The 22297-nt window shown below is 44.1% G+C and overlaps 1 protein-coding gene across 1 annotated transcript in view; it reads left to right on the forward strand.

Annotated features, from left to right (window-relative positions):
* The window catches only part of NRXN3 (neurexin 3), a 901920-nt gene that overhangs the window by 65089 nt on the left and 814534 nt on the right, over positions 1 to 22297 (forward strand). The window contains exons 3-4 of the mRNA XM_088529330.1: positions 11448 to 11465; positions 21013 to 21042. Coding sequence (XP_088385456.1) covers positions 11448 to 11465; positions 21013 to 21042 — 48 coding nt within the window. The remainder of the gene's footprint in view (positions 1 to 11447; positions 11466 to 21012; positions 21043 to 22297) is intronic.

A 22297-nucleotide genomic window follows, 5' to 3' on the forward strand; every position in this document is an offset into this window, starting at 1 on the left:
CAGTGTGGTGTTGACCTGTGGGAAATGAGAGGTCTATGGCTCTCCATGACCTCACCTTAAGCAGGGAGCTACAAGCATTGCAGCACAGCCTGACATTCACTGTTGGTCCTGAGATTCCTTCTCAGTGTTTGTGGAGTGCAAATGCTCAGAGTTAGACTCTCCGCTGCTGAAGAATCGAGGTTGCTGCAGGACGTGTGGCAGCCTTTGCTCACACAGCATGCAGCTGGCAAGAGTTTCCATTTTCTATCCTGACGCTATAGCACAGCCCTGCTGCACAGAAGTTCTTTAGGAAGAATAGAAAAAAAGATTGGTTTGTTGGTGTTGTTTGTTTGTATGTTTGTTTTTCTCCTGTGCTTAAGACCTCAGGAAGGTATCAGTTAGTGTCAGTGTTTGGCACTGTGTTTGTCAGTGAGTCTCGTTGGTGTGGGAACTTGTCTTTTTTTGGTTGGTTTGTGCAGTGTTGAACATGTTTATGTGGTATTATAAGCCAATTGTGGTGGTAGCTCCTCTGGATTCAGAAATGAGCCGGATTACGAACTGAGGAATCCACCCAACTCTTTCACTTAGGCAACGACAACTGGGAATGATGATGTCTTTCTGTCAGCTTACAGTGGTTTGAGTTGATGTCTTGGGGGTGAAAAGATTCGTGTTGCTCAGCTGTGTCTTTTGTATATAACAGACCTGAGAAAGTGAGCATGCTCACTATTTATTGCGCGTAATTCTTTTTCAGAAATTGAAAAAGAATTTTTAAGTTTTTTTTTTAACAATACAAATAAAAAACATAGCTTTTTCCCTTACATAATTTCAGATTTTCTTCCTGTTGTTCTAGATATGTATGAGCTTATGCGGTTATGTTAATACAATAATCAAAAGGATGTGGGACTGTGCACGCAAAACCAGAGACATTTCTTTGGCGTGGCAGCGCCTAGTTTGACTCCGTTCAGTGTTCACCTCTTGCCAACTTCAATGGGTGTGTGGTGACCTGACCCCAGCCTGTTGTTATGCAGTTGAATCTGCATCTTCATGGATCCCGCTGCAGGCTGAGGTCTGCATTTAGACATTCATTTAAGAAAATCCAGCGTTTTGAAAGATGGAGAATGCAGCTGTTTCCCATCATTATGTTTCACATTTACTTAAGTCAGCAGTTACTCTTTTTGAAGCAGCAACTTTCAGCAATAAACAAAGCAAATGCTTCCAACAGAACCTCTTGATGACTTCTGTTTAATTTAAATATATATTTTGTGGCAGCAAATACAGCAATAACATGGAAAATAAAACCCACTAACATATACTCTAAAAATGATATGTAGATGTAGGAGGGAGAGGAAAAAAAGATCCACTTCTTTTGATTACTCATGCTGTATTTAGGGTGATTATTGTAAGCTGGAGGAGCGTGCACTATATATTTTTATGTGTAATAAATAGAGTTCTCACTTCACAGTCAAACTGGAACTCCATCCTACTTGGAAGTGGAAAGAATGCATCAATAATCTGTTGATACTTATTTATATGAAACCCAGAGCCATGCTAAACACCTTAAGGATACCAAGTAAATTTCAAGATTATGGTCTTTATTTCCAAATCAGTAGGCGATTCAGGGAGAACTGTGTTTGCAACAGGAGACTGTGAGCAGGTTCTTGACCAGAGGGATCTACTGAAGTACAAATTGTAGTGCCTGGTGGGCATGACAGCCTGTTCTGATGAGTCCTTCCCTTAGAACTGAGTTACGAATAAATACAGTCTGAATCTTGTAAGTAACAAACCTAAAATTCAGTCTTTATTAGGTATGATTGATATTGAGGAAGAAGATAGAAACTATTTCTTCTACCACACTCTCTTTTTTTCAATAGGAATTGATAAATGTAAATTGTGTAATTCTCAGGGATCATAAGGAGGAGAGTAGCATTGTTTGCATGAGTTGGTTTCAGTGGTCCAGTGATAATGCTGGTTAGACCTTCCATCAAAGTGACACCCTAATACTGAAGATGTCAAATCTGGCCTAATGAATGGAGTCTGCTAAAGTTCCCTCTCAACTTGGAGGGCACCACCTCTATCTAGGAACATGTGCATGTCCACAGATGGATGTCCTGCATCCCTCTTGTCTTTGGATGCTGCAGTCCTATAAAGGAGGAGTGTTGGCAAACAGTGCTGGCAAGTGCCAGGTGTTGGAGGATGAAGGCTTGTTCCTTGCCCCCAGTGGCTTCACAAGCAGCCAGCTCTTCCGTGTGTGGGTTTCAGCAGCTGAGCATGGTGGGGTGGGATCTGCTCCTCGCCATGGCCAGCACCTTCTGCGAGAGCAGGTACGTGCTCAGGTGCACAAGCAACATGCTCCAGGAATGTTGTTAGGTACATTTGGAAAAGGGTCCCCCCTTTCTGTTCCTCCACAGTCGGCCTGCTAGGCCAGTCATGGCCTTGTGTGCTTCCAGCTCTGCGTCTTCAGATTACGCTGCGGGGGAATGTTGGCATCCTCTAATAACTCTGCCAGACTTATCGAGGGGTTTGTTTTATTAATTCACTGGCTGTTTACAGCAAATACATTATAACCTGGGTCACTTCATAGGCTTAACAAGCCCTTTCTGTGCTTACTTACCACTTTTTTTTTCCTCCTAAATCTGCCTATGTTAACTCCTTTTCCTTCTTTTGTGTTACTATTTATTGAATATCCACAGTACTGTATATGTCACAGGGAATATGCCACAGTTCTTTCTCGTCCATCACCTTTTGTTTGTAAGAGAGGAATGGAGCAGGCACAATTTGTGATGGGTGTTGAGGTAGTAAATGCTTTTGGTAGCTGTCATAGTGATGGTCTGAGAGCAAAACGGAGGTGAAAATATTTAGCTTGCCCACAGGTTCTTGCTCAATAGGAGAGAAGGTACCCTTTTTCTGCAACATATGGTGGGCAATGCTGTAGTTCCCAGTCTGTGTGTCACTCTTGCAGATCATGACGCTAAATGCGAAATGCTATGAACCCAATTTCAGTACTTTGAGCAGATAGCAGAGCACATGCAGTAAATAACTAGTTTAAGCTTCCTAATCTGATGTCTGGCTCACTTTAGAGTAGCTGTGAGACTGATCAAAAATAGGTAATTTTTTTGTGGTCAGCATGGAGAAGTCCATTGTTGTGCGTCATCATCAGCATGCTCCCTGTCACTTTTATATCCTGCTAACCTTCAAGCATTATCCTTTTTGCTGGATCTGAGAAGCAGCAGCTGTGTCACTGAATCTGGGGGATGGGGATACCTCCTTCCAGGACACTTCAGGGAAATCCATCCCGTTGCTATCTCTTCCTGCTACCTGCATCACTTGAAAAAGAAAGTCTGTAGGAACAAGTCTGGCTCCTGTATCCCTAAGGTATATTGTGTGAGTCACCTCCAGCTTTGAAGAACATCTCTCTTGTGATGCACTGCAGCCACTGAAGTGTCACATGAGTTGATCCAGTCCTTGTTAAAGTCAAAATTGGAGAGAAAACTTGGGCTTATTATGGGAAACTAGTTTCAACTCTAGTTAGAACATGAGGAAGCAGCTGTCTGTAAGAATGTTAACTCTATCTGCAATTAGTTTTTGAAAGGCTTTGGGAAGGGAAAGGCTCTTACCTTAAAGCAAAATCTGAATGAGGGGGTGGGAGCTTCCAGGCATAAACGGTTGCACAGAAGCAGGTACAGAGATGTCTGGGTAATGTTACAGAAGTGTAATATGCATTGCTACTACCTGCATTAATTTTAAACGTCGTAGATTCTAATTGCAGCCACGTTGGAATTATTGGGAGGGAAATACAAATCATCTTGTTACCACTGAAGAAGACCTATGAAAATGTTAAAGTGCTTTCTAAGCAACTTTGCCAATATCCGGAAGGTTTATATGAAGTGGTTCCAAGCATTGTAGCAAAAGCAGGAAAATCTTACAGCCTTTTTTTTTTTTTTTTTTTTCTCCTCCTGAGCATGGCCATGGCCACTTGTGTGGAAGAAGTTTTGGCATTTGTAGTTTATAATGTAGTGAACCAAAGGGTAACTTTTTCTGTTTACATGGAACAGCGAATGCCAAGTAGATGTGTTTGTGGAAGAACTGTGTATGGTGTGTGCACTCACCATCCCAGTGTTTGTGTTTGACTGTGACCTGATTTATTTCTCCTGTAGTATCTGAGCTAAGCTGAAAGGATTCCTCCTCCCTTTTTTCCTTAAGTGTTGCAGGTGGATCCTAGAGAGAATGATTCTCTTGAGAGGTCGTGTGCATGGCACTGGTAAATGGAAAGAGAAGGGGGCTCTGAATCCACACCAGGGCTTAATAAGGAAGGAAGACCTCCAGAGAGTTATCATGGTATTAGACTATGCTTAAACAAGTCAGCCTATATTCCTTATTTACTAAATTGCCAGCCTGTGTTTTTGACAAGAAAAATACCTTTGTCCTTGTTGGTTTCTTCATCATTGTCCAGACTGAGTAGGAACGTTTGTCCATCAGGGAGAGACAGGCTTTAACGGATTTAGACCTGTATTAAAATATAGTGGATGCACAGATTGCCCAGTACAACTGACCCAAGGCTAAAATTGAATGCTAGTCCTGCTGTAGATTGCCTTTTCACTGGAGTCACAGAATTGTTTCTGTTTGGAAGGTCTTGATAGACCAGCACTCTTTGGTTTAGGAGAGATGTGACTAAGGCAACAGATAGGCAGGTCACTGTAGCCAAGAGTGCTTCAGAGAAGGTGAATAAGAAGTGACTCTTCATTATCTATTCACAAAACAGTAAGTAGGGAATGCCCGAAGTGATATAATCAGCTGCTGGTTTCAAATTAACAAATAGAAGTGCTGTTTTGTACTGCAGAAATTCTAGTTCTGGAGGAGACTAGACAAATTCATAGAAAAAGTCCATCACAGACTATGAAACATTTTGATCACAATGCAGCCTCCACCAGTCTCTTGATCGCTGGAAGCTGGGAGTAAGGTTACCCTGTGTTTTATCTTTTTATTTGACTTCTTGAGCACTTGACTCCTCTCAGAGGCCCACTAGTAGTGTCCGGGTGCCTAGCACCTGCTACTGATGAGATTGCCTGGGGAGAGTGCTTTTCAAATTCAAATAATAAAACCATAGAAAGTGGAATTGGAAGGGGTCTCAAGGGCCAACTAGTTTTTCCAAGGCAAGATCAGGTGTATCTAAAAAATTAATGAGAGATTTTTGTGTAAATCTTTCTGATGCTGGTTATCAACTCTTGGTAGCTGAGTTACTCCATGGCCTCAGTAACCTATTTCTGCTAAGTTTTTGTCATCTTAAACCTAAACTTCTCTTTCCACATTGTAAGCCTCTTCCATCTGCACTGAACACAAACTCCAGTTTGTTTTCTTCTGCTTGTTGCTGCCGTTCAGAGGATGCACAGTTCATGTATCTTGTGCCCAAACGGTGGGTACAACTCGCTGCATGGGGACTGAGAAAAATAGCAGGGAGCAAATCCTCTCCTCCAGCTGCCAGGCAGTAGGAAGAAGCAGAAATTAGCTTCATCCTGGAGTGCTCAGGCAATGCATCTAGGCAGTTTAAGTGACGATCAACAGATTGTTCAGAGGACGCTGAGTAATTAAATTTCAGTTGCATTTTTTGCTAATAGCAGGCTACAGGAAAACTGGCTCTTTTCCTAGCAATGTAGTGAGGGCCCTAAGGAATATACATGAGCGTGTGTGTTGGGATGTGTGGGAGATGATGGTGCTTTCACTGAAAGCCATGAAATCAGTGAGAAGCTTTATCTAAGAATAGTAATGATACAGAGTTAATTAGAGAGATTATTATAAATTCATTTCTCTAAGATGTTTTTGTTTTTTCAGTTACTGGAGCTAAGTAATTCTGCACGTTGGTTTTGAAAGCAGTGGGCTTACTTAATCCCTCCACACTATGCTGTTATGAAAGTGCTGTCCTAAACGGACAGGCGATTGTAGCAAACCCAAAGTTGCTTGTAAATGTCTCCCCTCTAGCTATAGCACACGCTCTGCCTGAATATCCCGGCTGCCTGAAAGGAGAAGGCCTAGCCCCTTGAGGTGCAGAATCTGTTTTCTTTAGTAGATGCAGGATTTGCTGACACTTCGTATGCCTTAGAGGGTGACATAGTTGGGCACATGTCAGTCAACCTCACATTTTCCCCCAGGAGAGCACAGGCTGCCCACGACATTTATAATGATGGAAGCACATGGAATATGGAGAAGAGCATTGGATGCATCAAATCAATGTTAATCATTCAGATAAGATTTGAAATCAAATCCCTTAACCTCATTAAAACCAGAAGTACTTTAAAATCACATGCCACTTTTAGCAAAATCAGCTGAATTAGAGCAGGGCTTCATTCTGCCTCTTTAAGTAGTTCTTGTTCTAACTCTGACATGCTGAACGGTTGTATGGCATTGCTATAAGCTGCTAAACATCTGTCTCTTTCACTTGCTGGCTGCATTTCAGTACTGGATGAATGAGTCCTATATTCACAGTTAATAAGTGCTTTGGGATCCCAGCATTAGCTCTATGCACAGTACCACAAACGTATGCAATTCTATGGAACATATGAAGTGACTACTATTCCTGAGAGGCTGAAGCCTAAGAGTTCCTGTGGGACAAAGGACACAGAGAAATGTAATTGATTGTAATGAATTTGTGTGTGTATGTCACCACTTGTCTCTACTGAATAAAATCAGAAGTGTTCAACACTCCATTAACACAAATTATAGGGTCCTATTCTTCTGGAGTGAGACAATAAGGCTACACCTGCTAGCGCTGTGAGTTCCTCATGATCCCAGCACGCAGCTCAGTGACAGGCATCACAGGCTGACATGGTCTTGGATTTGTTTCAATGTCACGAACATTCAGCCAAAGAGATAGAATTCAGCTTTGTGGTAATTCAGATTCAGCTTTGTGGTAATTTCTTGGGAATCAATGAAAAGACACCAGGGATAGATCCTACCACCAGGGTAAAAGAAGAGATGCTAGGTGATCATAAGGGAAAAATCCCCATACTCTCCAAGTAACTACTAACATTTTTATACATTTAATGGAGTCAAGATTTTTACCTAGTTAACCATGAATGCAATGATCTTTGAAGTGTGTTTCTCCTCTGTGGACAGAAGCACTTCAAGGATAGTTTCCAAATGCTTGGAGTTGATCTTGCTACAGAGTCTGTCTTTACCCAAGTAAACACTGTGAGCAGCTGTTTATACAGTATAGATGCTATTTCTTTTTTATTTCTATGTGCTACTGGTAGTGATATTGTATCTATATGTGTCTATTATATGTGCACCATGGTGAGAGCCAAAGCTGTTCTGGAAATGCTTTTTCAGGTCTCCATACGTGAGAGATTAGGAATAGGACCTTTTTCTGTCTAAAGGCAGGATCTACTTTTATTTGGGAAGGAGTTTGCAATGAGGGGGGATAAAGTGTAAGTTTTATAGCTCTTGCCCTTCCCTCCTCTCTAGTTCTCTGCTTTGCATTCTGCCTGCTGCCCAGTCCCCTCCACATGCCGTCAGTGAGACGGAGGGTAACCAGAGAGCCGGGTGCCGGCCAGCTCGGGGGTTTGTAACACAAGACAGAGCCATTCTTTTCTGGGTCACCAGCTCCCATTTGGCCTAGGATGCTCCTGTCTGACGGCTGTCTGTGATGTGTGAGTTCAGTCGGTGGCTCTCTGTGCAGCTGCCAGAAGGCAGGTGTCCTCCCCTTCAAAGGGGAACAAGGTCGAGCAGGCCATGGAGACGGGACCTGAAGTGGGCCTCTTCAGGTCAAGGTGCACGAAGCTGGTGTGCACAGAAAATCTGTCCCTGTCACCCAGGTGTTGAGATATGTTCACTCTCTATACTCTTTGCATTCTTGATAGACTTCTGGTTAAAAGTATTAGAATAAAAACTACCTCAGATGTTTGTTACAGGCAACAGCGATGTGAGCCATAATAACTTTTGTTTCGTTCCTTTCGCTGTCCTTCACCCTTTTCCTTCCCCTGCCACCCTCCCAGATGACAGGGGCTGCACCTGGTGCAGCAGCAGCTCCTTGGTCCCTCTTCCAAACCTCTGGTGTCAAAGAACAGAAGCCAACGGCATCCGCTTGTGGCTCAGCCCTTTACAAAGGTGCAATAAATGGAGCCTTGCATACAGGATAAAGCAGACCCTGCCTTGTCTTTTGCTAAGAGACCTTTCTGTGCTAGAAATGCTCTGAGCTGGAGGAAGCAGCTCAGCCTCCATCGACATGGTGGTGAATCCCACGGTCCCTGGGCTTTCTCTTGGCCATGGCCTGTGTGTGTTTCCTGCTTCACTTGGGAGCACCATCTCCTCGGCCCGTGTGGTGGGAGAGAGGGAGTGCTGATGGGTGGGAAGAGAGCTGGGGGCATGTTTCATGCTCTCCTCAAAACAAATTGGGAAAACATGACCAGATTTGAGAGAGGGTCTCAGGTGACAGGATAAAGGACAGTCAAGACAGATCCCCAAAGCTGGTCTCTCTGTGCTTGTCTTTCAACTCTATCCCCTGCCTTTCTGGAGGTTTTTTCCAAGTGCAGAGCCACCAGCTGTGCAGTGCTACCTCACAGAAACGCGCTTCTTGTTAAGCAGCCCTTTTATCAATATATGCAACCACACTTTTAATTGCAGACCAAAATGGAGTTGGAAACTACACCACAGTGGTGTTAGAGGGTTTCCTGCAAGGGCTTGCATGGTGATTTCAATGGTATGCCACAGGGGTATTTATTGTAGGGTCTTTTGTGAGGACTTAATGGCTGCGTGCCATTTTTTCTGAAACAAAAAAGCAGTGCTTTCTAGAATGTGCTTTAAAATAAAACACGAGTACTTTCACCATTTGAAAATCAGCATTTGCTAACAGATACCACATGGGGGGGGTGTCTGCAATACAAGAAACTCCTTTGTATTTACTATGGGAAAAACTCTGATGACTTTGTCGCATAGATAAATATTGTCAAAGTGTCACAGCATTGCTAACAATGGCTTTTAATGGCAACTACTGTGTATAGGGAAAGACTTTCTAAAGAGGTGCAGGGAAAATCAGTCGTGTTTAGGGATGCCTCCTGCTCAGTACATCTCAACAAAAAGCATGGGTGCTTGGAGGTCCCCTTGCTGGCTGCCCGCTCCTACTTCCCACTGGGAAGTTCCACTTGGGAGGTCCTTGTGTAGCTCTTGCCACTTCATCATTCCCCTCCTGAGCAGCTTTGTGACTGGTTAAAGTAATGTCCTGTTAAATAAGCATTACTTTGAGCAGTCTACCAGTGACAGCCTCCCGTCTCTTCTCTGACGTAGTCAACATGTTCACTCCTTGCTCACCTTTTGCTTTTTCTGGTCTTTTCCCTTTCCATCTCCCGCTCCTTCCCCCTTCCCAGACGCCCCAACAGCTTCTTCCTGGAGCAGGGCAGCCTGCTGAGGCTGCCCCGCAGCCCGGCACAGCAGAGCGGGCTGCAGCCACAGCGGGTTTCAGCGCGCTGCTGTGCGGGACCTTTGGTGGTGGCCATGGCCACCTTTGTGTTGGACAGACCCTGCTCGTGTGTTTACCCCATGCGGCTGGGTGGGAGTGAGCAGAACGTGGCTCCTGAGTGTTGTACCTGTGTGGAATAGACTCTTGAGGTAGCTCCTTGTCAGTAATGGTGGTGGTGTCTTGTACTGCTCCCTGCTTCCTCCTATGCTTCCGAACTGCATGAGTGTCTTCTCTGACCACCGCTCTGATTTCCCAAACACCACCTCAGCTCAAGTCTGCCTGTGAGCTTACAGTTTCTCTGCCTTCGTGTTCACATTGTGCAGCAAATAGTCTGCTCCTTCCTTTTGCCCTTGCTCTCGCCTCTTATTGCCTTCCATTCTCAGGACGTGCTTTGCTGCCTGAAACTTGCTTTCTATTCCCACCTAAAATACTTATTTCAGTGCTCAGTGTCCTTCCAAGTTCCCATGCCAAAACATCAGATATCGGATACAGTTATGTGTTTAAAAAAAGGAAAGGTAGCAAATAACACTCACTAGATCTGACATATATGTTTAGCAGACACTATGGAAATTACTCCAGCTGCTGTGCAGCAGTCCCTCCCCTCTTCATGTGTTGCTTTGTTTGGATTATTAACTCCTTAGGGAAGGGTGACTTGATAAGTATGTGATGACCTAGGTGCACTTTTCCTCAAAGAAGTTGAGGGCCATTGCAGAGTGATCAAAAAAATAACCAACAGACATAAACAAAAAGGCAACACGCACAGGAGTCATTTGCTCACCACTGAAAAGCAAGTGCACACCTAGGTTGGACAGGAGCTGGGAATACTGATGGAAATGGGGTGAGGGGGATGAGTATGTTGTAGACTTTGGCATGTAGCCGGGCAGCCAGCACCCCACGCTCCTGGGCTTGTGGCACAAGTGCTTTGGGAACTGCAGTAACCCAAGTGTGAACGCGCTGCTTTGAAGCCTCACGTGGGAGGCCATCCCTGTGGCAGCACGGCTCCTGGGCCAGGTACTGGCTGTCTGGGAGGAGTGCTGCTGCTGGGCTAGACCCTGCAGTTTCCTCAAGCCAGTTCATTTTTCCTGTGGAGGACTGCATTCCAGTCAAAATACTGATCTGGTCTAATCCTGTGAGATTGTGGGGGTTCCTCCCTCAAGGTGTTGTAATAAGTGAAGCTATTTGAGAGCAAGACTAAACTTATGAGGATGCGGGAGAGGCAATTTTTTTAAAGTGTTTTCTCTGGGGTTAGTGGACTTTGCCCTAAACAGATACTACCTTGAAAGATTTGCCTCTTCTGTGGTCAATATAATCAGTTACATAGCCTTGCTCTTCTCCTTTGTAAAGGATTCAATTATTCTGGGAGTAATGTGATTGATTCCAAAAAGCAGTCTTGGTCTGAATCCAGCATCCTGTGAAAAGACAACAAGTGGGACATGCAGATTTCTGGTACTGTTTCTCCCCCACCCCCAGCACTGTCTGCAATGAAGGATGTTTTTTTGGGAATGATGGGCAGGAGGAATGAAAAGGAATGGTCTCTCTTCCAGACTTCAGGACTACTTTGAATGAGTCATAAATTCACATGGCCCCTCAAAGGGGAGCAGGTTCCTCTTTTCTTTTGAAAACTTGCTTGAATTTATGCGCAATGGAAACCTACTGCAGGCAGGTGAGTTTGGGTTTCTTTGTTTTGCATTTGTGTGTGACGTATAGCAGAATATTTTAACCAATATTCTTACAGGAGCTGGCGTAGCTTGGATCTACCTGATTCCAGAAACTCACTCCAGACCGACACGATGGTGGACTTGCTTTTACATGCACAGTGGAGAGGCAATCAAAGCCTTCTCCCTTGCATGACTGCAGATGGGTGGCCTTCAAAAAACCTAATTACTTCTGGTTTTGCATGAAATTGATTTCCATGCAAGGATACTGCGTTGCTGTGTGCATCTCTAATGGCTTTTCTCTCTTCTCTCTCTCTCTCTCTTTTTTCTTTTTTCCCTTTCTGCTTACCATGAAAACACCTCAACAGATGTCAATCATATTCCAGGTAAGTGTTATCTTTGAGCTGAAAGATTATTCTTTAAGGTGCTTGGGTGCAGCTACCAGAGGCAGGAGTCGTATCCCGTGAGTGTGCAGAACAAATGTTCGCGCTGGACACCAAAAGGTCTGGATGGCAAAGTCTCTGAAAAAAAGAAGGGCTTCACAGAAGCAAATGTCACAGACGCTCCTCTTTAGAGATTGCTATGTTGGTCAGTTAAAGGAATGCCTTCTGAACGAAAATTACATTAGAATGATTGCTTATGTTGCTAATAACCTGGCATTTGATTGTATACTTTATACCGTTTATTTATTCTAGATTTTCATGCAGTTCCAAAACAAGTTCAGTCAGTTTCATTCTCCCACTGTAGACTATTCTGTCTACTGGTCCCACTGAAAAACTAATGAGCTTCTTTTATACTAACTCAGGGAAGACTTTGGTTTTGTTTGTTTGAAAATGAATGAGCACTTTCTGAGCAAAATGTGCAAAATGTGAATGTGTGGTCTTATTTGTGTGATCTCTGAAGCCTTCATTCCCCAAAGGGCACAAATGATTCATTTAAAAGAAAAAATGAATGTTGTTTATGTGTTTGTTCCCCCCGCCACCCAGAGGGGATCTTTTTCCCTACAAGGGAAGTGTTTTACCACAGAGAACTCCAAAACTCTCTCCCAGATTGCTCTATCATTGCTGAAGGGGCTTGCTTCACCCAACTGCAACTACAAGGGTTAATTGAACTAGTCCAGCTTGCTCTGTGCTCCACGTGTTGTTGCCACTGAAGCTTAAGAGAGTAATTTTTACTTCATGCTCAGGCAGCTCCACCTGGTATATCACTTTGTGAAATCGAAATGAGGGCCCAGGGAAGCAACTGGCATCTCCCTGGCTGTGAGCAGGATGATGGGAGAGGGAAGTTGAATCCTTTTTCCTTTTTCAGCTTTTGCTAATTTGCCAGACCAGACGTGGACCTGGAATGAGTTCTCAATTCAATTTTCTTCTTTTCTACAGCTGGACAATCAGATTTTGTAAAACACTATAGAGAAATGCAGTGAGAGCCAGCGGCTTGGGTAATTTCCTTGCATATTTAGCCCTTTCTGGCTCCTCTCCTCAATCCCCTTTTTGTTCTGCTCAGATCCTTTGCAGTCTGTGTGCATCTCAGCTGGCAATAACGGGGATGAAAGTGGCCAAATGGCAAATGTGGTTGTTTGGCATGTGCCTTGGGAAGAAAGGTTCTAGCAACCGTAACATTGAATCTCTGAGTGACTCTTCTGCAGGGCCCAAGCATGTGCCCCATCTGCCCCGGTTGGAGGCCCGCAGGACCTCCTCGCTCCGGGCAGGTCAGACAGGACATGCACTGTTGGCTCAGGGTGCCAGTCCTCTCCAGCCGATCTGAAGCAGTTGGTGCTGCTGGCAGAGGAGGGTGGATCTGTTGGGAAGGCCCAGCCTTGCTCTGCTTTACCAGCAGAGCTCCTGTTTTATGCCATGAATGAGTGTTGCCTTGTGCAACAGCAAGGCCCTCTTGGAGGCCTCTACAGCGTGCAGAAGTTGGCTGTGTTGCTAATAAGGGCTTGAGCAGAGGCAGCACAGTCAGGGTAGAGTACTGAGCTCTGTCACTGCTTGTTCCTAGACCCCTCTGCTCTGCTCTCAGGGGTGAGTACTGATGCTGCTGCACAGGCTTGGGTTGCAGTGTAACTGCAGAGGTTTGTGTGGGCTCTTCCCCAGTGCTTGGCTGTGCTGGGGCTTTCTCCCTATCCAGCGGATTAGCCAGCAGTATTGCAAGCATGGAGCCCAGGGCCTCTGCCAAGCATATTTTAACTGTTTGCCAGACAAACTGAGGATTTCATGAGCTAGTGTGACTATTTACCCACAAGCAGCAAGAGGGCTGCAAAAGGCCCATTGATTCATTTTACTTGTTGAATACACTGACGAGAACTAATTCCCCAGTAGAAGCAGTTTGCTCTGAACAGGCCGGGGCTGATGGTGTCATGGATCTCTGCTGGGTACAGTCCCTGCGAGGTGCAGAGAATCTGGCCCCATTCAAAGCAGCAGTATTTAGTACTTGTGCAGAGGGTGACCAACTTGTGGAGAGGGTGACTAGTGCTTATGGAGAGGGTGACCAACAAGGGCTGGTGTGCTGTGCTCCTCTTGAGAACCAGCTGACAATCTCACCTAGCCCACTGCCCAGAGCAAAAGAGTCCGTGAGATGTTAGCCCATCTGCCCTGTAGGTGTTTCGTCCTGATCACAAAACAGCACCACGTTGTAAGGAGCAAAGTCAAGCAGACAGATCAGAGCCCTGGAGGCAGGAGCATCGCTGTCTGTGCTTGCCTGGTCACTGACTTACTCTGTGCTCTAGAGGGCAAAGCCCTTCTCCTGCCAAGCTTCCCTTTTCCCTGTGGGGTTATGGATTCAGCCTTATATTACCTTCATAGCATTCTTGAAGATCCTAGACTGCACATGATAAGGTGAAGTGCTGTATCAGCATTCATGCTACCCAGATTTGTTTCTGTCAGAGCAGCTTGTTGCTGTGTGCAGCACAGATGAGAATGGGAGGCATTTGCATCCTCTGTCTGATATCTGCCCCTTTATTTGTGCTTTTTACTCTTTGCTAGTGGTCAAGAGCGCTACAAGACAAATTGCTGGGACAAGACCAGTCACTTCGTTATTTTCAGTGGAGGAATGTTTGTAGGAGAAAGGTGACTAGCCCTGATACGTAGGGGATGTTTAAGGGTGCTTTTCCTGTCCATGCCACACTTGTCCCCTCTCTGGGGGAGATCTTGGAATGTTTGCAGGGAGAAGGCTAGGAGACAAAGTCCTGGACATTTTATGGTCAGGGTTTCACTGCTGACTAGGGTTTACGTGTAAGTGAATGGGTGATCCTGTGGAAATAATCTAGTTAGGTGGGGTCTTGAGGAAAATTTTGTTTACCTAAATAATTCTTTCATAGGAGTGCAGAGATCCTTGAAGGACTTGCACTGTTGGTGGAGACCCGTGTGTTCAGGTATGTGTTCTTCACAGGTGCCACCCCTGTTCTCATTCTTGCAGGCCCTTCTTTGCCCAGGCACCCTCCACAGATCGGTTTCTCTTGCACTGAAATATATATGTTTTTGAGCTCTTTACACATTCATTTGCAAGACCATGGCAGCAGTGATCATACTGGGTCAGAAAAGGAACTAATTTAGCCCAGAAGCCTCTCTTAAAAGGTGGGTGCTTCAGAAAAAGTTTGAGAAACAGAGTAAATTAGCACTGATCTTGCCCTGATGCACCTTTGTGGTTCTGGTAATTGCTGCTTTAAGGACTTCCTGACCTGAGATTGCATCCAGATCATAGTGTTTTGCAATCACCAATAGATCTGTTTTGGGAGAGCATCCGGCCTTTCTTTTTCTTAATCCATTTATATTTTTTTCCCTCAAAGTTGTCCTGTGGTTATGATTCATGCTGTTTAATTATACAAACATGAGAAGTACTTCTTTCGCTTACTTTTACACCTGTTAAACTGAGAACTTCACTCAGTGCTTCCTACTCCTTGTGTTCTTACAAATAGGGACTTTTTTTTTCTGTGTTCAACTCTTCTTATTATTGAGGATTTTACCTGTATCATATGTGTTGTCAGCCATCTCTTTTCCAACGTGAAGAATCCTATTCCATGCCTAACAATGCTCCTTTTCCCCCTTGTGCACCTCACTTAGTGAGTTGTTCTGATACGTGCTGTGATTCTGTTATACATCTTTTCTAGCCATGAAGTTCAATCACGCTCAGCTCTTTCTACCTGCACAGGACCTCTTGTGCATGCAGTCATCTTTGTACACACTTGTGTACATATTTTCAGGCTTTCATACACCATGATCTTTGTAGTCCTCCCTGTGCAGATCTTCTATTCGGAATATGTCACATGCAGCGTCAAAATAGGATGAACTACTTTCTCTTTGTCTCCTATCTCATGCTCTTTTTCCTTTGATCATTTGGAGTAGGTGCCACTTGCCCTGACTCACGGCCCCTGTCAGTGACAAAACCTATGCTGGAATTACACGGCAGAGGAGGCAAGGGGGATGGAGCTGAGGAGCTAGCACAGCTGTTGTGTGCAATTGGATTGGAAGTGGGCCTCGGGCTACAATAACAGAACTGCACTCCCGGCTGCCCTCGCTGTTGGGCCCTGCGAGGAGCCCCTTGGCCGTGGTGCGTATCGTTGATGAATCAAACAAAAACGACTGTGCCCCAGCCCGTGCTACAACTTTGCCTGGTTAGAAAAAATGAGTGCCATGTATGCCAGCAGCCAAGAAATCAGGTCATCCCCTTGGCAGAGCTGACCTGTCTAGCATGTAAAAGGTCTGAGCTAGGTCTCAGAATATATATGTATATATATTTTCCCCTCCCTCTTCATCCATTGCTTCAAATCCTTCCAGACAAGGATTTTGCTCTTTTCTCCGTGTCCTTTCCTTTGGCCTTTCTGGGAGTGCCTTCCCCTGCCCTCCGCCTCTTCAGTGCATCTGGTCTTCTGGGGAAACCATGTGCTAACCACAGACTTCCTTGTTCTTTGGGTATGGGGAAAATCTCAAGATGCCTATTTGGGGAAAGGCCACTTGGGGACAAATGGAACTTGTCACCTCTCCTCCCTAATTAGAAAAGGGAACTACTGATGGAGGTCGTCAGGGCTTTGGCGGGGAGAGGCTAACTTTTAAAGATGTACTAGTTCTAGGAATTTAGGAAAGAAAGTGTCAACAATGGACCGTGTCATTTATTAGAGTGTTATGGTAGATGATATTTTTGAGAGAATCTCTGGCTTGCACGATGTCTTTCCACAGCTCTACTGTCAAGCATTTGCGTGTATATCCTGAACCAGTGAGGCCCTGCCTCAGACTCGCATCGCTGCTGGCCCCGTTCTGCCTTGGACGGGTCATGGTGCGCGGTGCCCAGGATGGGATGCTCCGCCGGCAAGCCTGCCTCTAGGGAGAGCTGGTCTGCTGCTGCCTGGCAGGGTTCGCGAAGTGCTTTTGGGCTCATCATCTGGCAGTGCCATGCAAAGGGACGTATCGAGGACACACGCCTCCACAGAGCGGTTGGGCAGTGCGCACACAGCCGCGTGGGCCCGGCAACACTATATTAGATGGATCTGAAGGACTCCACCTTTCTGTTTTGCCTCAATCGGTTGTCACTGTCAGCTGTGTTTTAAATTCTCCCATACCCTTTTAGGCTTTAATTTGCCTTGTTTTAAGTAATAAGTACCCAAGCACTGCAAAGTGTCCCTTATAAGTCCATAAACATGAGGGCTGCTGTTTAAGTTGCTCTTTCCTACCTTAGTACTCTGAAGCTGCTTCTAAAAATGTCCTTCTGGCTTCATAGAAACCAAGCGTTGGCCCTTGGTACTTTTTCCAATTAGAGCCGCTTATTTTTACTATTTGTATATGGAAAGCAGATGGTTCACAATTTTTCTTTTACATGTAATTCTTGGGAATATTAGTTTGAGATCAAGGGAGATAACGTTAACCTTTAAGAAAATAATATTGATTTTACAGTAAGCTAAGGAAACATTCACAAAACTCTCAAGCCTACGTAGGAAGAGGCAGTGGCGGCAGGCATAGATCATGTCCATAGAGCAGAGTTTGTACGTCTGTCTGTCCTTATTAGTGGATATACTGTTTTAATAACAAACCAATGTTCTGAACAAGCAGGCCACTCTTCACATAAAAAGGAGCTGGGGCACTAGAGGCAGAGCACAATCAGATGATTATCATTTTCTGAAAAACATGTTTTTATAACATGTTCTTGTTCTCACTGATGCTCACATTGTAAATTGGGGAATATTGAGAAAATTGAGTCACCAGTTCCCTGGGTTTGAGATTAAGTTTCTTTGCAGGCAGATAAGCTCTTTATTCTGAGTATTTCCTAAATCTTTTCCAGAGCACTGGCTAAATGCCTTTGTGTAGGGTAGCCATTGGAGTGATTGGCCTCTTCTTCAGTGGCTGAACTTGGACCCTTAGCTTCATACCTTTGGGAATGTTTCTGTTCATATACAGATTTTATTTGGACCCACTTTGTGCTGGGATAATTACGAGTGAGTCCTTTTATGTCAGTCTTCGTTTGGCTCTCGTTGAAATTCAGCCAGGCGAGCAGATCTTAACAAGCTCTAACCTTACACTGAGCCTCTGTCTATGCCAATGGATTACTGTAAGAGTGACTAGATCTGTTAAAAACAAAACATACATTTGGCCATTGTGGCTTTTGTAGGTTTGTGTCAACCTTTTCCAAGTTCTACATTGGCTGGTTTTGACACCCTGAGGCTTCAATCGGGGTTTCTGGTTGAACAGTTCTAAGAAAAAGGAAATTTGAAACAGTGCATTTTTTACCTTAAGTTGGAACCCTGAGTTTTATATATGACTCTCCTGCAATAGGATGGTTATTGGCACAGTGCTTGTGTGTTTTGAGGTCTGATGATTTCATTTAGTGTACTGAAGCTGCTAACAGCTTTCCTGGCCTTTTTGGCTGACACCCAAATAGCATCGTGATAGTTGTCCCAGGTGTTCTGGCAAAGTCTGGGCCAGTTTTCGGGTCTGCAGGCTTTTTGTGTCTCCTACACTAATATTGTTGGATGCCTCTGTAGTCCAATAGCAAGTGCTGCCCTATGCCACTTTGTGTGACTTTGATTTTTATGATGTGAAAATTGTTTTAATACCTTGTCATATCTTTAAGCGGATGTAGAGGTGAGACAATGATTTCAATTTGCATTTCGAGTGTTGAGTTTGCTGTGACTAATTTGGACCTTTGTTACCCATGCTGCAAATGTCACAGATTTTGCATCTTCAAAGTTGAAGGTTTTAGTTTTTAATGACATTTTATTGGAGATAGATTAATCTATTTTAGCTCCTACTTTAAACTGCATAGGAGGAAAATTGTCAAATGAGAAAAGTTGATGTATTATTTATTTTTTTAAAATATTATTACTGTATTTCACAAAAACTCTGGAATTCTGTTGGCCCTCTGTTTGTAAAATAAATATTTGCCTAGATAGACAATTTGGGAGATAATAGTGCTTTTCTGCTGGATCTCCAAGCCTAGTCCTCTTTTGTTTCCTGTTGTAGAAAAGGAATATTAATACCTCCACTTCCCTTGCCCAATTGCGACTAGAAGATAGGGTGAACATATAAAAACCACAGCTGCTCTTGCATTTTAAATTTGACAGGCAGCAGATAGAGACAGAAGATTTCTTAGGGAACTTAGTCTCGTAGGCATTTGAATCAAGGCCAAACTAAGGGCCAAAATGTTTTTCTAGGAGTATCTGGGAGTTCTTGTCCCCCCTGGATTGCAAGCTAAAGGCTTTGGGCTACATATGGGCAGCGTTTGACTGGCTGTGACACGTGTGAGCTATGGCATACAGCAGTGGTTTACGAGGGTGAGGTAGTCACGCTCCCAACTTTTGGGGACTTCCATAAAACCCCTAGGGGTGGTGAAGGGGCCAAGGTTCCTCAAGGTGTGATTGTGAGTATTTGACCCTAGCTCCTGGGAGCTCCTGCTCCAGCCTTCCTTGGAGGTCTCTCTTTCTTCAATGCCCCTTGTCCCCCTGGTGCAGAAGGTCTCTGCCACCCCTGGCAGCTGTGCCCATCGGTGCCACAGCTCCAGTCCCCACTGTGCAAAAGGGCTGAGCTCCAAGGAGCCTCCTTCTGCTCTGGCTCTGAAGTTGCTGCTGGGCCAGCATCACGTGTGCGCCATCCTGTCGTCTCCTCACTTTTCTTTTTTCACCATTACTACAGGGCCTCTGTGCATTTTAGATCCTACTAATTTATACTTTAGCCTTCTCATCTTTAGAAATTTTCAGGTGTCTGTTTGGATAGACCTGAGGTTTTCCTAACAAGTCTGTTAGAGTTAGTGGCCATAAATGGAGATACAAATGGCAACACCCCCTCCTAGCAGAGAAAAACTATTCACAGAAATTATGTGATGTAATTTGCACCAAAAATACATCCTACAGTATCAAATCTGACATGTTTTTATAGTTAAAAACATTTAAAAATTCTAAACTTTTGTTACATTTCTGATTATTTTTCTAAATCCACAAGAATCTTCAAGAACATTAAGATATTTACATTCCTTACACTGTACAATTATTAATCCCCTTATCTGGCTTGGAGTTCTCTGTGGGTGAACATCTTCTTGGGATGATCTGGATTTTAGATTTTTCCACCAGACGCAAAGGAAAAATGTAAAAGAGAGATAAATAAGCAAATTCAAACTCAGCATGCTGCTTATTGAAAAATCTTTCATTCTAGTAAATTCATTTGACCTCTCATTCTCCCGTGAAATTAAAAAAGTCACAGCCTTGTTTGACTTGTAAACTGACTTATGATGTGTATGTGCATGTGTGTGTGTGCATACAATACCTACTATACTAGGTAAGTGCTGTATGCGGTAGCAGAAATGAGGAAAGAATTGTGCTAAAAGAAAGAAGGTCATGGAACCAAGTCAAGTACAGAAGGGGTCATTCATAGGACGAGTGGGTAGGATTTGATTTTCCCTGTTAGTTCTGTGATTTCATTGCCACAAAATTAACTAATGGCTATGTTGATATATCTATTTATTTTTAATAGATTGGGCATTACTCTATATACAGTGATATCTAAAGGATATTTGTAATTTAATTGCGATTACAGTTGTGCAGCAAACATTTGAAAATTGGGGCCAAGAATGGATTTTAACTGGGACAAGTAAAGTTAGGTATATGCTGGAAAGGGTTTAGGATGGAAGCTGCGACAAGCTAAGTGACCATTACACAGCCGTCTACAGATCTGGCAGAGGGGATCTATGGTACTTTCTGGTTTAACCTTAATATTTGTATTCAAGGGGTGGCTTTAGTTATAGCATCATAAGCATCAGACTGCAGGCAACACACTGACCTCAGAAGTTGCATCTGTAGTTCATAGGAGAAAGGAAATGGATCAGTAGTGAAATCAGGTTAGTGGTACATTTTTTCATCCCTGCCAAATCTGGTCCTGAAGGTGGAGTACTAGTTTTCAATTAGTAAGTGTGAGAAGCATTGATCAAATTATGAAAATACATACTGAAGCTGCCATGTTCATGAATGAGGATAGCGCTGTGTGTGTGTGTGGACATGTTTAGCTCAGATGTCTAATCTGAAGCAGTCACAGTGGGAGTGTGACATCCCTTTGACTGACCACAGCTTTGAATTTGGCATCTCCAGTTGGATAGAGGTCATGGCTCTCCAGGGAAGCAATTCGTCCCTGCAGACCTGGGCTTTCCGAGTGCATTTAGCTGTCGTGGGGCACCGTGCCCCTGGAATCACTCCCTAGGGGGACACCATGAGCCTCAAAGAGAATTCTGTAATGAACAGCAGATTTTTTTCTGCCTGTGACAGCAGCTTTCTTTCTCTATGTGGAAAGCAGAATTTGCCTCTGTGTGTGCCCTGTGTGCTACACCCATACTTGGTCTAGCTCAAGTATGTCAGCTCTAATACCAAGAGGTATTGGACTGCAACCAGTGTGCACGTGTGTTACTGCTTCTTTTTTTCTGTTTTATTCTGTATTTTTTCTTACTTCCTGTCTCTCTTTCTCAAAGGCCTCGCACACCTGATGATGAGTGAACAAGGTAAGTCCTATGACTTTCTCTTTCTTCCAGTCACTGATTATGAAGGAGCTTTGTCTGTGTTTCATTTCTGAGCTGGACTTTGCATGAGAAAAGCAGCTGGGCCTAGAGGATGCATTTGCCAGCCAAGCCATTTGCATTTTTGCCTTTCTGTGTCCCATGAGCCGTGGCTACATGTCCAGTCTCGGGCCTCTGTTACTAATGCCCTGGAGGGATAGTCTAGAGAGCGTGAAATGATTCCACTGTCAGGGAAGAGAGATGTTCCCTCCTTCCATGCAGCCCATCAACTATTCTATCTTGCCATTTCTTTCTTCTTGTTCCTTGCTATAATGGCTCCCTACTCTGCTAAAAAAATGTAGACTTCAGTATTGGTCTCTTTTTAAGAGCACAATTATTAAAGTATGTTAATAGCCCTTGTGGCATGGTCCTAACTCATTATGAATCCTAAAGAAAATTGCATATAATGGCCTCTACGTCCTGTGTCTGCTGTTTAATATATTCAAATATGCACAGAGCAAAATGTTTCAGAACATGAACAGGGCTAACCCCAGGCTGGGCTACAAATGAGATCTAGGCCTGCGTCAAAGTTCACATTTTAGTATCTCAGGCTACGTTGTGTGAGGGATCTATGGACTGTGATGTGATGGGGTCACTAGTCCCTTCTGCCTACTCTTACACAATGTGGAGGTGTGGAGAGGAGCTTGCTGATATGTTGGGTATGCAGCAAAGATTTGGGAGCCCTGTTGATGCATTCTGGTCTCGTGACTGCAGCAAGGAAATGGTAAATGAACTCTACAAGGTGTGTGAGGAGAGAGATCTGCAAGTAAGGCAGGGAGGCTCGATCTCAAAGCACATGGTGTGCTAGAAGCCCCAGGCCGCCTCTTGGGCTCTGTGAAGACAGTGTGAGTTTTTAACTGTAGCTTAGTTCTGCCTCTAAAGCCTTGATGAGGCTTTCCTTGACTTCATATGCACAACATTTTTTGCCTTTGAGTAAACAAGTATCTGAGGTTAAACAGTCCAAAGAGTTAATAAGATAGAATATAGTGCTGAAAAGGCTCAAGGGTAATTAGGTACTTGAATACAAGGAACATTGTTTCTATCTATCTCAATGATGTGTAGAGAGATGTAGGACATGATCTATCCTACAGATTTTATTCTGTAGTTTAAGGCAGGTGACTCCTCCGAGGTCATGAAGGCTTGGGAAACTCTCAGAACATAAATTGAGGCTCAGATTTTTGTAGTCCAAGTGGTAGGAAAA

This window comes from Tinamus guttatus, unplaced genomic scaffold (assembly GCF_059628265.1).
Source record: "Tinamus guttatus ecotype Peru unplaced genomic scaffold, ASM5962826v1 Tinamus_guttatus_pri_ptg000327l, whole genome shotgun sequence".
Taxonomy (NCBI): domain Eukaryota; kingdom Metazoa; phylum Chordata; class Aves; order Tinamiformes; family Tinamidae; genus Tinamus; species Tinamus guttatus.